Source organism: Phyllobates terribilis, unplaced genomic scaffold, assembly GCF_046119375.1.
Source record: "Phyllobates terribilis strain yellow unplaced genomic scaffold, ASM4611937v1 Scaffold_11__3_contigs__length_659146591, whole genome shotgun sequence".
NCBI classification, from domain to species: domain Eukaryota; kingdom Metazoa; phylum Chordata; class Amphibia; order Anura; family Dendrobatidae; genus Phyllobates; species Phyllobates terribilis.
This window is the reverse complement of record NW_027362771.1, coordinates 638324418-638340301: the sequence shown is the minus strand read 5'-3', so window position 1 is coordinate 638340301 and position 15884 is coordinate 638324418. Positions and strand designations below refer to the sequence as shown.

General features: G+C 45.2%; 1 protein-coding gene across 1 annotated transcript in view; it reads left to right on the top strand.

The window, feature by feature from the left end:
- LOC141167582 (olfactory receptor 1500-like) overlaps positions 1-15152 on the top strand; it is a 40692-nt gene extending 25540 nt beyond the window's left edge. The window contains exons 3-4 of the mRNA XM_073654971.1: positions 13187-13243; positions 14939-15152. Coding sequence (XP_073511072.1) covers positions 13187-13243; positions 14939-15152 — 271 coding nt within the window. The remainder of the gene's footprint in view (positions 1-13186; positions 13244-14938) is intronic.
- Positions 15153-15884: the final 732 nt, after the last annotated feature.

Genomic DNA, 15884 nt, shown 5'->3' with positions numbered 1-15884 from the left:
ATGAGTCCAAATTTGAGATCTTTGGTTCCAACCACCGTGTCTTTGTGCAACGCAGAAAAGGTTAACGGATGGACTATACATGCCTGGTTCCCACTGTGAAGCATGGAGGAGGAGGTGTGATGGTGTGGGGGTGCTTTGCTGGTGACACTGTTGGGGATTTATTCAAAATTGAAGGCATACTGAACCAGCACGGCTACCACAGCATCTTGCAGCGGCATGCTATTCCATTTGGTTTGTGTTTAGTTGGACCATAATTTATTTTTCAACAGGACAATGACCCCAAACACCTCCAGGCTGTGTAAGGGCTATTTGACCAAGAAGGAGAGTGATGGGGTGCTATGCCAGATGACCTGGCCTCCACAGTCACCATACCTGAACCCAATCGAGATGGTTTGGGTTGAGCTGGACCGCAAGTGAAGGCAAAAGGTCCAACAAGTGCTAAGCATCTCTGGGAACTTCTTCAAGATTGTTGGAAGACCATTTCCGGTGGCTACTAGAGATGAGCGGTGTTCGACTAGAACTGTTCGCCAATCTCAAATTCGAGCTGTTTTGGGCGGTGTTCGAGTTGTTCGACGAACCCGAACGATTTGCAAAAAATTCGGCTGTTCGAGGTTATGTTCGATAACTGTTCGTGCACCAAAAGCGTGTCCTGCATGTCTGGCGCTATTTAGAGCACCAATCATGCAGGGATTGTCTGCCACTCACTGTAATGCCACAGCCATGGTGGTTGTGGCATTACAGTGATTGCCCAAATCGATGGGAACAGTGCCAACAGTGAAACATGAAAAGCCGGCAATTCAGCAGCGGCATACACCTGTACCCGACAATTTAGAACCGAAAGAATAGAGCTTCACACATAGATTAGATAGATATAAACATGTCAGCCACATATATACAAAGTACAGTGAAAGTGCTGCTTACTGTACTTGTCATTTAGCGTAAAGGATTTATCAAAAAAAATAATAGTGTTTTCATGCACCGTCTCTTTAAAAAAGCCGGCCGGCAATTCAGCAGCGGTACCCGACAATTTATAACAGACAGAATAGAGCTTCACACATAGATTAGATAGATAAAAACATGTCAGCCACATATATACGAAGTACAGTGACAGTGTTGCTTACTGTACTTGTCATTTAGCGTAAAGGATTTATCAAAAAAAATAATAGTGTTTTCATGCACTGTCTCTTTAAAAAAGCCGGCCGGCAATTCAGCAGCGGTACCCGACAATTTATAACAGACAGAATAGAGCTTCACACATAGATTAGATAGATAGAAACATGTCAGTCACATATATATGAAGTACAGTGATAGTGTTGGTTACTGTACTTGTCATTTAGTATTAAAATAAAGGATTTATTATTAAAAAAATTGGCGTGGGGTTCCCCTTAATTTTAGGCTCTAGCGGAGGTTAAGCAGACGGCTGGGGCAGATGTTTGAAGCCTGGGAAGGGGGTAATACCCACGGAGCTTCCCAGGCTACTAATATCAGCCCCCAGCTGAATACATAGCCTTTACTAGCTATTAAAATGGGGGACCCCCCAAAAAAAATGACGTGGGGTCCCCCCTAATTTAATAGCTAGCAAAGGCTAGGCAGACAGCTGGGGGCTGATATTAATAGCCCAGGAAGGGAGCCATGAATATTGGCCCCCTCCCAGGCTAGGAACACCAGCCGTCAGCCGCCCCAGAAATGGCGCATTCATGTCCAATGAACTCAGCTCACCTCCTGCACGTCACTGACAGCGTGGGAAAATTCTCCTGCAATCAGCGCTTCAGCGTGAGAATTTTCCCACGCTGTCAGTGACGTGCATGAGGTGAGCCGAGTTCATTGGACATGACCTCGGCTCATCTGGATGCCGTCACAGCGAGACAGTGAGGAGCGCAAGCATGCCTTCTCTTCTCAGTGTCTGCGGGATGACAGGCTGGATGGCAGCGTTCTGCTGCGGTCCAGCCAGTCATCTCGATGTAGCAGAGCTGAAGCTGTCGTGGGAACCATGGAAAGGTAAGGATGAGGTTGCTTTATTATTTTTCTTTTATTGCAGGAGATCGTTGGCTTCAGCTGGAATGGGCGTGACGGTAAGTATGGTTTAATTTAGAACAATAAAGAATTGTGTCTTTATTTCAATTAAAGGACTTTATTCTGGGTGTTGTGTTTTTTTTAAATACTTTACTAGAAATTCATGGCGGTCATGTCTAATACTGGCGTGACCCCATGAATTTTGGGCTTGGGGCCAGCTGATAATACCAAGCTGGCCCTAACCCCTTTATTACCCAGTGAGCCACCGCACCAGGGCCCTGGAATGGGTGTGATGGTAAGTATGGTTTAATTTAGAACAATAAAGAATTGTGTCTTTATTTCAATTAAAGGACTTTATTCTGGGTGTTGTGTTTTTTTTAAATACTTTACTAGAAATTCATGGCGGTCATGTCTAATACTGGCGTGACCCCATGAATTTTGGGCTTGGGGCCAGCTGATAATACCAAGCTGGCCCTAAACCCTTTATTACCCAGTGAGCCACCGCACCAGGGCCCTGGATGAGTTGGGTACAGCGCCAGAAGATGGCGCTTCTATGAACGCGCCATTTTCCGGGGTGGCTGCGGACTGCAATTTGTAGCGGGGGGGGGCCCAGAAAGCTTGGGCCTGCCTGCGCTGCAGATTCCAGCCCCCAGCTGCCTAGTTGTACCAGGCTGGACACAAAAATAGGGCGAAGCCCCACGTACTTTTTTTTTAATTATTTCATGAAATTCATGAAATAATTAAGAAAAAAAGGCCTTCCCTATATTGTTGTGTCCGGCCAGGTACAAATAGGCAGCTGGTGGTTGGGGGCAGCCCGTTCCTGCCTGCTGTACCTGGCTGGACACAAATATAGTGCGAAGCCCCACTTCAATTTTTTTTAATTATTTCATGAAATTCATGAAATAATTAAGAAAAAAAGGGCTTCCCTATATTGTTGTGTCCGGCCAGGTACAAATAGGCAGCTCGTGGTTGGGGGCAGCCCGTTCCTGCCTGCTGTACCTGGCTGGACACAAATATAGTGCGAAGCCCCACTTCAATTTTTTTTAATTATTTCATGAAATTCATGAAATAATTAAGAAAAAAAGGCCTTCCCTATATTGTTGTGTCCGGCCAGGTACAAATAGGCAGCTGGTGGTTGGGGGCAGCCCGTTCCTGCCTGCTGTACCTGGCTGGACACAAATATAGTGCGAAGCCCCACTTCAATTTTTTTTAATTATTTCATGAAATTCATGAAATAATTAAGAAAAAAAGGCCTTCCCTATATTGTTGTGTCCGGCCAGGTACAAATAGGCAGCTGGTGGATGGGGGCAGCCCGTTCCTGCCTGCTGTACCTGGCTGGACACAAATATAGTGCGAAGCCCCACTTCAATTTTTTTAAATTATTTCAGGAAATTCATGAAATAATTTAAAAAAAATTGACGTGGGGCTTCGCACTATATTTGTGTCCAGCCAGGTACAGCAGGCAGGAACGGGCTGCCCCCAACCACCAGCTGCCTATTTGTACCTGGCCGGACACAACAATATAGGGAAGCCCTTTTTTTCTTAATTATTTCATGAAATAATTTAAAGAAAATTGACGTGGGGCTTCGCCCTGTTTTTGTGTCCAGCCAGGTACAACTAGGCAGCTGGGGGCTGGAATCCGCAGCGCAGGGAGGCCCAAGCTTTCTGGGCCACCCCCGCTGCAAATTGCAGTCCGCAGCCACCCCGGAAAATGGCGCGTTCATAGAAGCGCCATCTTCTGGCGCTGTACCCAACTCATCCAGGGCCCTGATGCGGTGGCTCACTGGGTAATAAAGGGGTTAGGGCCAGCTTGGCATTATCAGGTGGCCCTAAGCCCGAAATTCATGGGGTCACGCCAATATTAGACATGACCACCATGAATTTCTAGTAAAGTATTTAAAAAAAACTCAACACCCAGAAAAAAGTCCTTTAATTGAAATAAACACACAATTCTTTATTGTTCTAAATTAAACCATACTTACCATCACGCCCATTCCAGCTGAAGCCAACGATCTCCTGAAATAAAAGAAAAATAATAAAGCAACATCATCCTTACCTTTCCATGGTTCCCATGACAGCTTCAGCTCTGCTACATCGAGATGACAGGCTGGACCGCAGCAGAACGCTGCCATCCAGCCTGTCATCCCGCAGACACTGAGAAGCGCAGGCTTGCTTGCGCTCCACAGTGTCTCTCTGTGAGGGCATCCAGATGAGCCGAGTTAATGTCCAATGAACTCGGCTCACCTCATGCACGTCACTGACAGCGTGGGAAAATTCTCCTGCACTCAGCGCTTCAGCGTGGGAGAATTCTCACACTGAAGCGCTGAGTGCAGGAGAATTCTCCCACGCTGTCAGTGACATGCAGGAGGTGAGCTGAGTTCATTGGACATGAGCTCACCTTATGCACGTCACTGACAGCGTGGGAAAATTCTCCTGCACTCAGCGCTTCAGCGTGGGAGAATTCTCACGCTGAAGCGCTGAGTGCAGGAGAATTCTCCCACGCTGTCAGTGACGTGCAGGAGGTGAGCTGAGTTCATTGGACATGAGCTCACCTTATGCACGTCACTGACAGCGTGGGAGAATTCTCCTGCACTCACCGCTTCAGCGTGAGAATTTTCCCACGCTGTCAGTGACGTGAATGAGGTGAGCCGAGTTCATTGGACATGAACTCGGCTCATCTGGATGTCGTCACAGAGAGACGCTGAGCAGCGCAAGCAAGCCTGCGCTTCTCAGTGTCTGCGGGATGACAGGCTGGATGGCAGCGTTCTGCTGCGGTCCAGCCTGTCATCTCGATGTAGCAGAGCTGAAGCTGTCGTGGGAACCATGGAAAGGTAAGGATGAGGTTGCTTTACTATTTTTCTTTTATTGCAGGAGATCGTTGGCTTCAGCTGGAATGGGCGTGATGGTAAGTATGGTTTAATTTAGAACAATAAAGGATTGTGTCTTTATTTCAATTAAAGGACTTTATTCTGGGTGTTTGTGTTTTTTTTATCTTTGACTATGGGGTTAGTAATGGGGGTGTCTTATAGACGCCTCTCCATTACTAACCTGGGCTTGATGTCAGCTGGCATTATAAGCTGACATCAACCCCAACCCTATTACCCCCTGCCACCGCACCAGGGCAGCGTGGAAGAGCGAGGCTAAGTGCCAGAATTGGCGCATCCTATGAATGCGCCATTTCTGGGGCGGCTGACGGCTGGTGTTTCTAGCCTGGGAGGGGGCCAATATTCATGGCTCCCTTCCTGGGCTATTAATATCAGCCCCCAGCTGTCTGCCTAGCCTTTGCTAGCTATTAAATTAGGGGGGACCCCACGTCATTTTTTTGGGGGGGTCCCCCATTTTAATAGCTAGTAAAGGCTATGTATTCAGCTGGGGGCTGATATTAGTAGCCTGGGAAGCTCCGTGGGTATTACCCCCTTCCCAGGCTTCAAACATCTGCCCCAGCCGTCTGCTTAACCTCCGCTAGAGCCTAAAATTAAGGGGAACCCCACGCCAATTTTTTTAATAATAAATCCTTTATTTTAATACTAAATGACAAGTACAGTAACCAACACTATCACTGTACTTCATATATATGTGACTGACATGTTTCTATCTATCTAATCTATGTGTGATGCTCTATCTTTCTGTTCTAAATTGTCGGGTACCGCTGCTGAATTGCCGGCCGGCTTTTTTAAAGAGACAGTGAATGAAAACACTATTATTTTTTTAAATAAATCCTTTACACTAAATGACAAGTACAGTAAGCAACACTATCACTGTACTTCATATATATGTGACTGACATGTTTCTATCTATTTAATCTATGTGTGAAGCTCTATTCTGTCTGTTATAAATTGTTGGGTACAGATGTTGAATTGCCGGCCGGCTTTTTTAAAGAGACGGTGCATGAAAACACTAATATTTTTTTTAATAAATCCTTTACACTAAATGACAAGTGCAGTAACCAACACTGTCACTGTGCTTCTTATATGTGTGACTGACATGTTTCTATCTATCTAATCTATGTGTGATGCTCTATTCCTTCTTGTCTAAATTGTCGGGTACCGGTGTATGCCGCTGCTGAATTTGCCGGCCGGCTTTTTTAAAGAGAGTGTCTTCTGAGCAGTTTGTCAGCTTTTGGACTTTGCAGGTGTTTTCTATGTGTTTCTATGTGTTTTTGTTTGCCTGCCATTGGTTTTAACGGTGTTCGACGGTGTTCTAAGGTGTTCGACGAACAGTTCGACGAACAGTTCCTCGAACATCCCGGTGTTCGACGAACCGAACCGAACCCGAACACTACGGGGGTGGCTCAACACTAGTGGCTACCTCTTGAAGCACATCAAGAGAATGCCAAGAGTGTGCAAAGCAGTCATCAAAGCAAAAGGTGGCTACTTTGAAAAGCCTAGAATATAAGACATATTTTCAGTTGTTTCACACTTTTTTGTTAAGTATATAATTCCACATGTGTTAATTCATAGTTTTGATGCCTTCAGTGTGAATGTACAATTTTCATAGTCATGAAAATGCAGAGAAATCTTTAAATGAGAAGTTGTGTCCAAACTTTTGGTCTGTACTGTATATATATATATATATATATATATATATATATGTGTGTTGTTGAATACCTATACTAACAGGCCGTTCAATGGACCATCTTGCACTATATGCACTGAAGTTTGCCACATACACTGCCTGCTTGCCTAACTCCTGCTATCACCACTGAATATATGCAGCTGGATTAGTCTTCAGGAGGACTGGGAGTTCAGTTGTATATACACTGCTCAAAAAAATAAAGGGAACACTTAAACAACAGAATATAACTGCAAGTAAATCAAACTTCTGTGAAATCAAACTGTCCAATTAGGAAGCAACACTGATTTACAATCAATTTCACATGCTGTTGTGCAAATGGAATAGACAATAGATGGAAATTATTGGCAATTATCAAGACCCACTCAATAAAGAAGTGGTTCTGCAGGTGGGGACCACAGACCACATTCCGGTACAAATGCTTTCTGGCAGATGTTTTGGTCACTTTGAATGTTGGTTGTGCTTTCACATTCGTGGTAGCACGAGACGGACTTTACAACCCACAGAAGTTACTCAGGTAGTGCAACTAATCCAGATCTAGTGTCCAGAGGCTGGAGGTGCTACCTGGAGACAGGCCAGTACACCAGGAGATGTGGAGGGGGCCATAGGAGGGCAACAACCCAGCAGGCAGCAGGACCACTACCTCCACCTTTGTGCAAGAAGGAAAAGGAGGAGCACTGCCAGAGCCCTGCAAAATGACCCCGAGTAGGCCACAAATGTGCATGTGTCTGCACAAACGGTTAGAAACTGACTCCATGAGGGTGGTATGAGGGCCTGACATCCACAGATGGGGGTTGTGCTCACAGCCTAACACCATTCAGGATGCTTGGCTTTTGCCACATAACACCATGATTGGCAAAGTCACCACTGGCACCCTGTGCTCTTCACAGATGAAAGCAGGTTCACACTGAGCACTTGTGACAGACGTGACAGAGTCTGGAGACACCGTGGAGAGCAATCCTCTGCCTGCAACGACCTTCAGCATGACCGGTTTTGCAGTGGGTTAGTATTGGTGTGGGGTGGCATTTCTTTGGAGAGCCGCACAGCCCTTCACATGCTCGCCAGAGGTAGTCTGACTGCCATTAGGCACCGATATGAGATCCTCAGACTCCTTGTGAGACCATATGCTTGTGCGGTTGGCCCTGGTTTCCTCCTAATGCAGGGAAAAGCCAGACCTCATGTGGCTGGAGTGTGTCAGCAGTTCCTGCAAGATGAAGGCATTGAAGCTATGGACTGGCCCGCCCGTTCCCCAGACCTGAATCCGATAGAGCACATCTGGGACATTATGTCTCGCTCCATCCACCAATGCCACGTTGCACCACAGACTGTCCAGGAGTTGGCAGATGCTTTAGTCCAGATCTGGGAGGAGATCCGACAGGAGACCATCCACAACCTCATCAGGAGCATGCCCAGGCGTTGTAGGGAGGTCATACAGGCACGTGGAGGCCACACACAATAATGTGCCTCATTTTGACTTGTTTTAAGGACATTACATCAAAGTTGGATAAGCCTGTAGTGTGATTTTCCACTTTAATTTTGAAGGTGACTCCAAATCCAGGCCTCCATTGGTTAATAAATTTGATTTCCATTGATGATTTTCGTATGATTTTGTTGTCAGCACATTCAACTTTGTACAGAACAAAGTATTCAATGAGAAGATTTCATTCATTCAGATCTAGGATGTGTTATTTGAGTGTTCCCTTTATTTTTTTTGAGCAGTGTATATATATATATATATATATATATATATATATATATATATATATATATACAGTATACTCTCCCTGACTCAGCAGCACCTCTCCCTACTCTGCATGATTCCGGAGTGACTGTGACGAGCATGGCGGCGTCAGTTCTTATATATATACCTGATGAAGCTCTGTGGCCAGCCAATCACTGTAATGCCCACAACCAACATGGCTGCGTCAGTACAGTGTGTGGCAGGCAATCCCTGCATGTTCATTGGTTTTCTAAAGAGAGTCAAACATGTAGGGAGGAGACTCGAGTTCCCACCTGAGCAACCCAGTAATATTCGCCGAGCTTGTCGAGCAAAGTCATGCTCGGGCGAGTACCGAACAGTGGCGAGCACGTTCGCTCATCACTAATCTCCATGTTTACACCTCCAAACTTATTGGTTATTGTCGTAAAATCATTGGAATTATATATTGAGGTTTGGGGTTAGACATCAAAAAACAATAGGCCTCAAGTTAAACTGGATTTTGTCTTTTTAACCAGAGATTTAAGTATTTTCTTAAGCAAACTTGCAAAGGGAGAAAGGTTTGAATAAGTGGAGATTACTATGGACTTTCACAATGGTTTATATAATATTTTTTATCGTTTTTAAATAATAAGTATGATGTGGAGATTATATGGTGATGTTTCTGTAAGTATTTGAACATTTTAGAAACAGAAGCCTTTTCGTCTAAATTTCTCTGTAAAATAATGACACTTATTTTTCAAATAATAAAGACAGGATCTGTAGAGATACATGTTCAAATAAACAGGTACACTGAGATTTTAATAAAGATGTTTTTAATCACCTTGCACTAGGTCAGTTTTGAAATTTAGTTGGGATTTATCCAATAAATGCTTTGATACACAACCTATAACCTACATTTTGATCCAGATGAAGGTAAAAACCCATTGTGGCAGATACTAATTGCCCCATATTATAAAAAAAAAAACTTCTGTCTTCCTCATACAGCAATCAGACTAGTTGCCTGGAGCAAAGTTCCATCACAGAATCTAACGCCCATATACTGTAACATACACTGTGTTCCAAATTATTATGCAAATAATATTTTCTCAGATTTTCCCAAATTACCTATATGAATTGCAGTCATTGTAATTTTCCAGTCAAATAACTATTAGAGTAAAATTGAAAGGTTTTTGTACAAACTGCCTATGATAACAGGATATTTTTTAAAAAAGTAAAAAACTCAAACTGCACTCAAAATGCATGTTTCAAGTTATTATGCACAGCAGAGTTTTCAACCTTTTCATTTTAATAAAGAACAAAAAAATGGTCATTTTTGAAATTATAAGCATTAGCAGGTTGTTACAAACTGAAATCAAACAGTTTTCAACTCAAAACTTTATTCTAGGTGATGTTACATTTGCACATAGGACCCCTTGTTGGAAAGGAGCTTCTGAACTCTCTCGTCCATTGAATTTGTCAGGTTTTGGATGGTTTCTGCTTCCAATTGTTTTGCATGAGGATAGAATACCCTCCCAGAGCTTTTGCTTAGATATGAACTGCCTCCCGCCATCATAGACACTCCTTTTGATGATGCTCCAGAGGTTCTCAATATGGTTGAGGTCAGGGGAGCATGGGGGCCACACCATAAGTTTGTCCCATTTTATGCCCATAGCAGCCAGAGATGCAGATGTGTTATGTGCAGCATGAGATGGGGCATTATCATGCATGAAAATGATCTTGCTGCGGATTGCACGGTTCTTCTTCTTGAACCATGGAAGAAAGTGCTTTTTGAGAAACTCAACATACATTATGGAGCTCATCTTTACCCCTTCAGGGATCCTAAAAGGGCCGACAATCTCTCTCCCCATGATTCCAGCACAAAACATTACTCCACCTCCTCCTTGTTAGCGCCGTAGCCATGTTTGCATGGGGTGTCCATCAACCAGCCATCCTCCACTCCATCCATCTGGACCATCGAGATCATTTCATGAATTATAATGCCCCGTGTCATGCTGCACATAACGCATCTGCATCTCTGGCTGCTATGGGCATAAAAGGGGACAAACTTATGGTGTGGAACCCATGCTCCCCTGACCTCAACCCCATTGAGAACCTCTGGAGCATCATCAAAAGGAGTGTCTATGATGGCGGGAGGCAGTTCACATCTAAGCAACCGCTCTGGGAGGGTATTCTGTCCTCATGCAAAACAATTGGAAGCAGAAACCATCCAAAACCTGACAAATTCAATGGACGAGAGAGTTCAGAAGCTCCTTTCGAACTAGGGGTCCTACGTGCAAATGTAACATCACCTAGAATTTAGTTTTGAGTTGAAATTTCGTTAAAGGTTATCTGTTAATATTATACAAAAGAACAGTGCAATATATATATAATACATATGGAATCAAAGACAATATTGATAACTGATAACAGGACGGAGAAATAAAATAGTATAATATGTAACATTCCAGTCAAGGACAGATATAATGATATTACTTATAATGGCAGTAGCACAGTAGATATCCTAAGTATAAACGTGATGGGAAGCATTTGAAACATTTCCAGGGTAAAAAATTATTACCTGATATGTACTGTAGACAGTCACTCTGGGGCTGTCACGCACAGTCTAGTAAGTCTAAGTATCAGCGGTCTATTCTAGATGCTGCTGTAATTTTAACTGTGTTATTTCCCCTAGTACTGCATGAATTAATGCCAGTACTATTGCCATGTCCTGGTGGATGTAAGTTAATGTGTGAGTCTCCTTCCCCTAGCCTTTAAGTAGCCTCTCCTTCCACCAAGTGATGCTGCTGATAGAATTTCACTCTATATCTGGAAGCTGTGCTGTGCTGACCTGCTTGTTTGTGCCGCTGAAGTCCTTTCCTTTTGAAGTTGCTGTACCTTTTCAGTGGAGAGAGTGAGGGGGATTAACACAGGGCTTGTGGAGGAGTTAGGGCTTAGGGTGGAGACAAGAACCATCTCACCATCAAAGATACCTTTGGAGTCAGGGCTATTCAGTGTTCTGAGTTTAGGGACAGACTAGTTTTCCCTGCTCACCCTGCCCGTATCTTCCTTTTCCTCACCAGCATTCCCCCTACACCGTGACATTATCAGCAGCCTTTACCATTTTCCTTGAGTCACTATGTCGCAGACTGCGTCAGCTGATGCATTTTCTCTCCTGATGCAGACCATCTCTGAAGAGGAAGCTGGTCTGCAAACTCAGGTAGGGGAACAGCTCCAGCAAGTTGTGGGTTACCTGGCCTCGGCTTATGCTCAGGCCATGTCAGAACCCAAGGTCTCTCTTCCAGATAGGTTTTCTGCGGGATGAGACAAATTTTTTGTTTTCCGTGAAGCCTGTAAGCTTCATTTCAGGCTCCAGTCCCATTCATCTGGAAGTGAGGAACAGCGGGTGGGGATTATAGCCTTTCTTCATAAGGGGGACCCCCAGACCTGGGCCTTCTCCTGTCCAGCCGACTCACCATCGCTGCGGTCAGTTGACGGGTTTTTTGCTGCCCTGACTCAGGTGTATGGTAAACCTGATAGGGTTTCCTTTTCCGAGTCTAATCTCTGTAAACTCAAGCATGGAACATGGGCAGTGGAGGAGTACTGCTCGAAGTTTCGGAGATGGGCGACTGACACCCAGTGGAACAACCAGCCCTCAGGAGTCAGTTCAGCTTGGGTTTGTCAGCTACACTGCAAGACATTCTGGTTCAGTACACTGCACCTGAGTCATTGGAGGCTGCAATGTCTCTAGCCATATGGGTTGACCGACATCTGAGGGAGATATCGAGACCTACTTTGTCTCCGATTCCTATCCCTGGTGAGGAGACTATACCCGATGAACCCATGCAGTTGCGGGTAGTAGGTTCTCATGTTAAACCTCCTGTGACTACTTTTCCTCAAGTGGGTGGAGCTTATTTTTTCTGTGGAAAATCTGACCATTTTATTAAGGTTTGTCCACTTCGCTCCAAGACAACCATGCAGTCTCAGAAGCATCCTCCTTGGGTCATTCGGGAGGAGATGACCAGAAGGTTTATATTTCCTTCCTTGCTATGTCTCCATTCACACTATCTGCCGAGGTTGTGGTGGGAGGTAAAACCGAGACTGTACCAGTACTGGTCGATAGCAGAGTGGGTGTCAATTTGGTGGATTCTCGTTTTGCTCATGTTCATGGACTCGCCAGCAGTGCTTTATTGATACCCATTCCCATTGCTTTGATCGAATCAGTTCCTCTCAGCCAGAAGGTCCTCTCCCAAGTGGTGGGTAATGTGAACCTGAGCATAGGAACTCTCCACCAGGAGCTCCTGTCCTGTCACGTCTTGGAGAATTTGCCCACTCCCATTGTATTGGGCCTTCTGCTGGAGAAACACAACCCGGTGGTTGACTGGAGGGCCAGAAAAGTTGTAAGTTAGGGGGCTTTCTGTGTGACTAATTGCCTAGCTACAACTATTTCTACTGTACTGGTTGGATCAACTCCTACCCCACTACCAGAAGTGTTTGGGAGTGAGCTTGGAAAAGGGGGTGGAGTCCAGACTATGCTTCAGATTAATGGTGGGTCTAGGCGTCGTTCCAGGAGGAGGGGCCGGGGAGGGATGGATCTTCCTACTGTGCTCTCCAGGGAAGGGAGCACTGGGCCTGAGGGGACACTGCTGCTTTTTTCGGTTCTGAGTTTGAGCCCTCTGAATGTAACCGCAGATGTGGAAATATACGTGCAGGTCCAAACCTGAGAGTGAACGAGTATGTGTGCGTGTTGTCCAAGCACGTCAGTTGGAGGCATGGTGTTGCGGGTCCTAGCTCCGGGATTATTGCTCCATTTAGGATATCGGCCATTTATAACCCTGTGTTATACCAACTTGAACTACCCCAAGTGTTGGAAACTCGTAATGTTTTTCATATCTCGTCACTCAGGAAATGTGGACCTTTTCCGGACGTGTCTGGTTTTGAGTCCGGAGGCCTCAAGAGGGGGTACTGTCACGCGCTGTCTAGTGCTAAGTATCTGCGGTCTATTCGAGGTGCTGCTTTAACTTTAACTGTGTTATTTCCCCTAGTACTGCATGAGTTAATGCCAGTTCTATTGCCGGGTCCTGGTGGATGTGAGTTAATGTGAGTCTCCTCCCCCTAGCCTTTAAGTAGCCTTTCCTTCCACCAGGTGGTGCTGCTGATAGAGTTTCACTCTATACCTGGAAGCTGTGCTGTGCTGACCTGTTTGTTTTTTCCACTGAAGTCCTTTCCTTTGAAGTTGCTGTACCTTTTCAGTGGTGAGAGGTGAGGGGGATTAGAACAGGGCTTGTGGAGGAGTTAGGGCTTAGGGTGGAGACCCGAACCTTCTCACCATCAGAGATACCTTTGGGGTAAGAGCTATTCTGGGCTCCCAGTCTAAGGACAGACTTGTTTTCCCTGCTCACGCTGCCTGTATCTGCCTTTTCCTCACCAGCATTCCCCCTACACCGTGACAGGAGCCTGCTGTAGAAGTTCACTGCGCTTGTCATTGCAGACACCTTCTTGATTCCCTCATCTCTGTTTTATTGTTATATCCTTCTGCCTTTAGGACACAGCGGCCTCCACCTTCTGCTGCTGATTGACGCACCCTTGCTGGGTAGTTTAAAGGTCTCAGTTTCTCAAGAGAGTCAGCGGCGATAGTTCTATGCACCTAAGTGTAGGCTTGGAGCACTAGCAGTTGGCTAGATTCTACTCTGGTGCCCATGGAGGACAGTTGGCATCATCTCTCCAGTGTCTGCTCAAGCTAAGTGTATCCCCTTTGTTTGTCTACCTTGTTGTCTTCAGTTTTTAGTGGGGTTTTACTAATGCTCACCCTGCCCCCTACCTATCTAGGGACAAGCTCTAGGGTTATTCAGGGCTTAGGTTTCTGTTCGGCGATAGGTGTGGAACCTATATAGGGATGATAGGGTAGGCAGGGTGATATTAGATCTGACTAGGGGTCTCCACTATCCCTTTCCCTAGTGTTTGGGCTTCCTCTCCCTCTTCCCTTCATGTTTCACTTAGTCTTTCCCACACCTAGCGTGACACTTCAACATGCCCATCAATATTCTGGATTTGCCTCTGCGCATAACAACTGAAGAGTGGGCATGGATAGCTGACATTTGTGCGGTTCTCCAAGGCTTTGAGGACTCGACAAAGATTGTGAGCAGCGATGACGCAATCATCAGTGTAACAATCCATCTTCTGTGCCTACTTAGCAGTTGCTGCTGACAATCAAACATGAAGCTTTGCATGCTGATCTGGTGGAGATGGAGAAAGACATTAGACAGGTAGATACTACCCAGCCAATTGGTGCACATGCAGCATGTAAGGGCATAGTCACACATGGCCATTAAACAGAAAAAACAAAGACAGAAACACAATACACAAATACCCTGCAATAAATAAATAAACCGCAATAGTGCATGAAAATACTAAAGGGTACTTAGTTAACATAATTTTGATCAAAATAATGCGAAAGCCATCCCGCCTCGTCACGGCGGCCCTTATGGGACAGTCCTAACGCTAATATTCATAACATTACCGTTAGTCAAGTGACATGCATGTGGATAAGGGCTGAGAGACTGAACCCTATGAGTAGACACAGAGATCTGGGAAGCAAGATAAATAAACGTTGTTTTTGTTTGTGTATTGTGTTTCTGTCTTTGTTTTTCCGTGCAGATTGGGCAACAATGAGGAGGTGGAGGCTGAGGAAGAGGAGGAGCAACAGGAGCTGGCCAAGAGCACAAAAGAGGCTAGTACCCACACAAACTTCGTCCCGTCTCTCCTATGGACTGAGAAAGGGAATGAGGAGGAAGAGATGGAGGATGAGGAGGAGGAGTTGGAGAGAAGAAATCATGAAATCATGATGGAGACAGGGAAGTGTTGGCAGTAGGGACCTTGGCACATATGGCAGACTTTATATTCCGCTGCCTTTCCCGTGACCCTCGCGTTACATTCATCTTGCACAAAAAAGGTTACTGGATGTTCACCCTGCAAGACCCATGCTACAAGGAGAACTTTGCATCTCACCTTCCTATCGGGGAGAGGTCTTCTAAAATGTTGCTATGCCAAAAGTCCATTGTGCAAAATATGTTGAAAAAATTCCCATCAGACAACGCTAGCGGATGGGGGTAAGCTTCCTTGCCCAACCAAGGAGGAGATGTGAGGGGGACACACAGCAGAGGCAGGGTTACACTGTTAAAGGTCTGTGCCAATTTCATGACACCCTCCCAGTGACCATGCCCTGCTAACCGGATATTTTTAACAAAGAGGGAAAAGTTTTTAAAGATGGTCAACCAATACCTGGCCAATAAAACCAAATTCCTTTACGACCTTCAGCTATTGGATTTCAAAGCTGGACACTTGGCATGAGCTGTCCCTCTATACCTTGGAAGTGTTGTGCTGCCTGATGCTAGCATCTCGTCTGAGCGGGTTTTTAGTGCCACCATGGGGGGTCATAAAAGACAGGCACTTTTGTCTGTCAACAGAATGTGCTGACATCATTGATAGCAATGAAAAAAAGCCTGGATTAGACCAAACCTTTCCACACCACCAGATGACAGCAGCACATAACATGTTTTTAATATTTAATATGTGAATGAGGCCTGGGAGTAGTGTTGAGCCA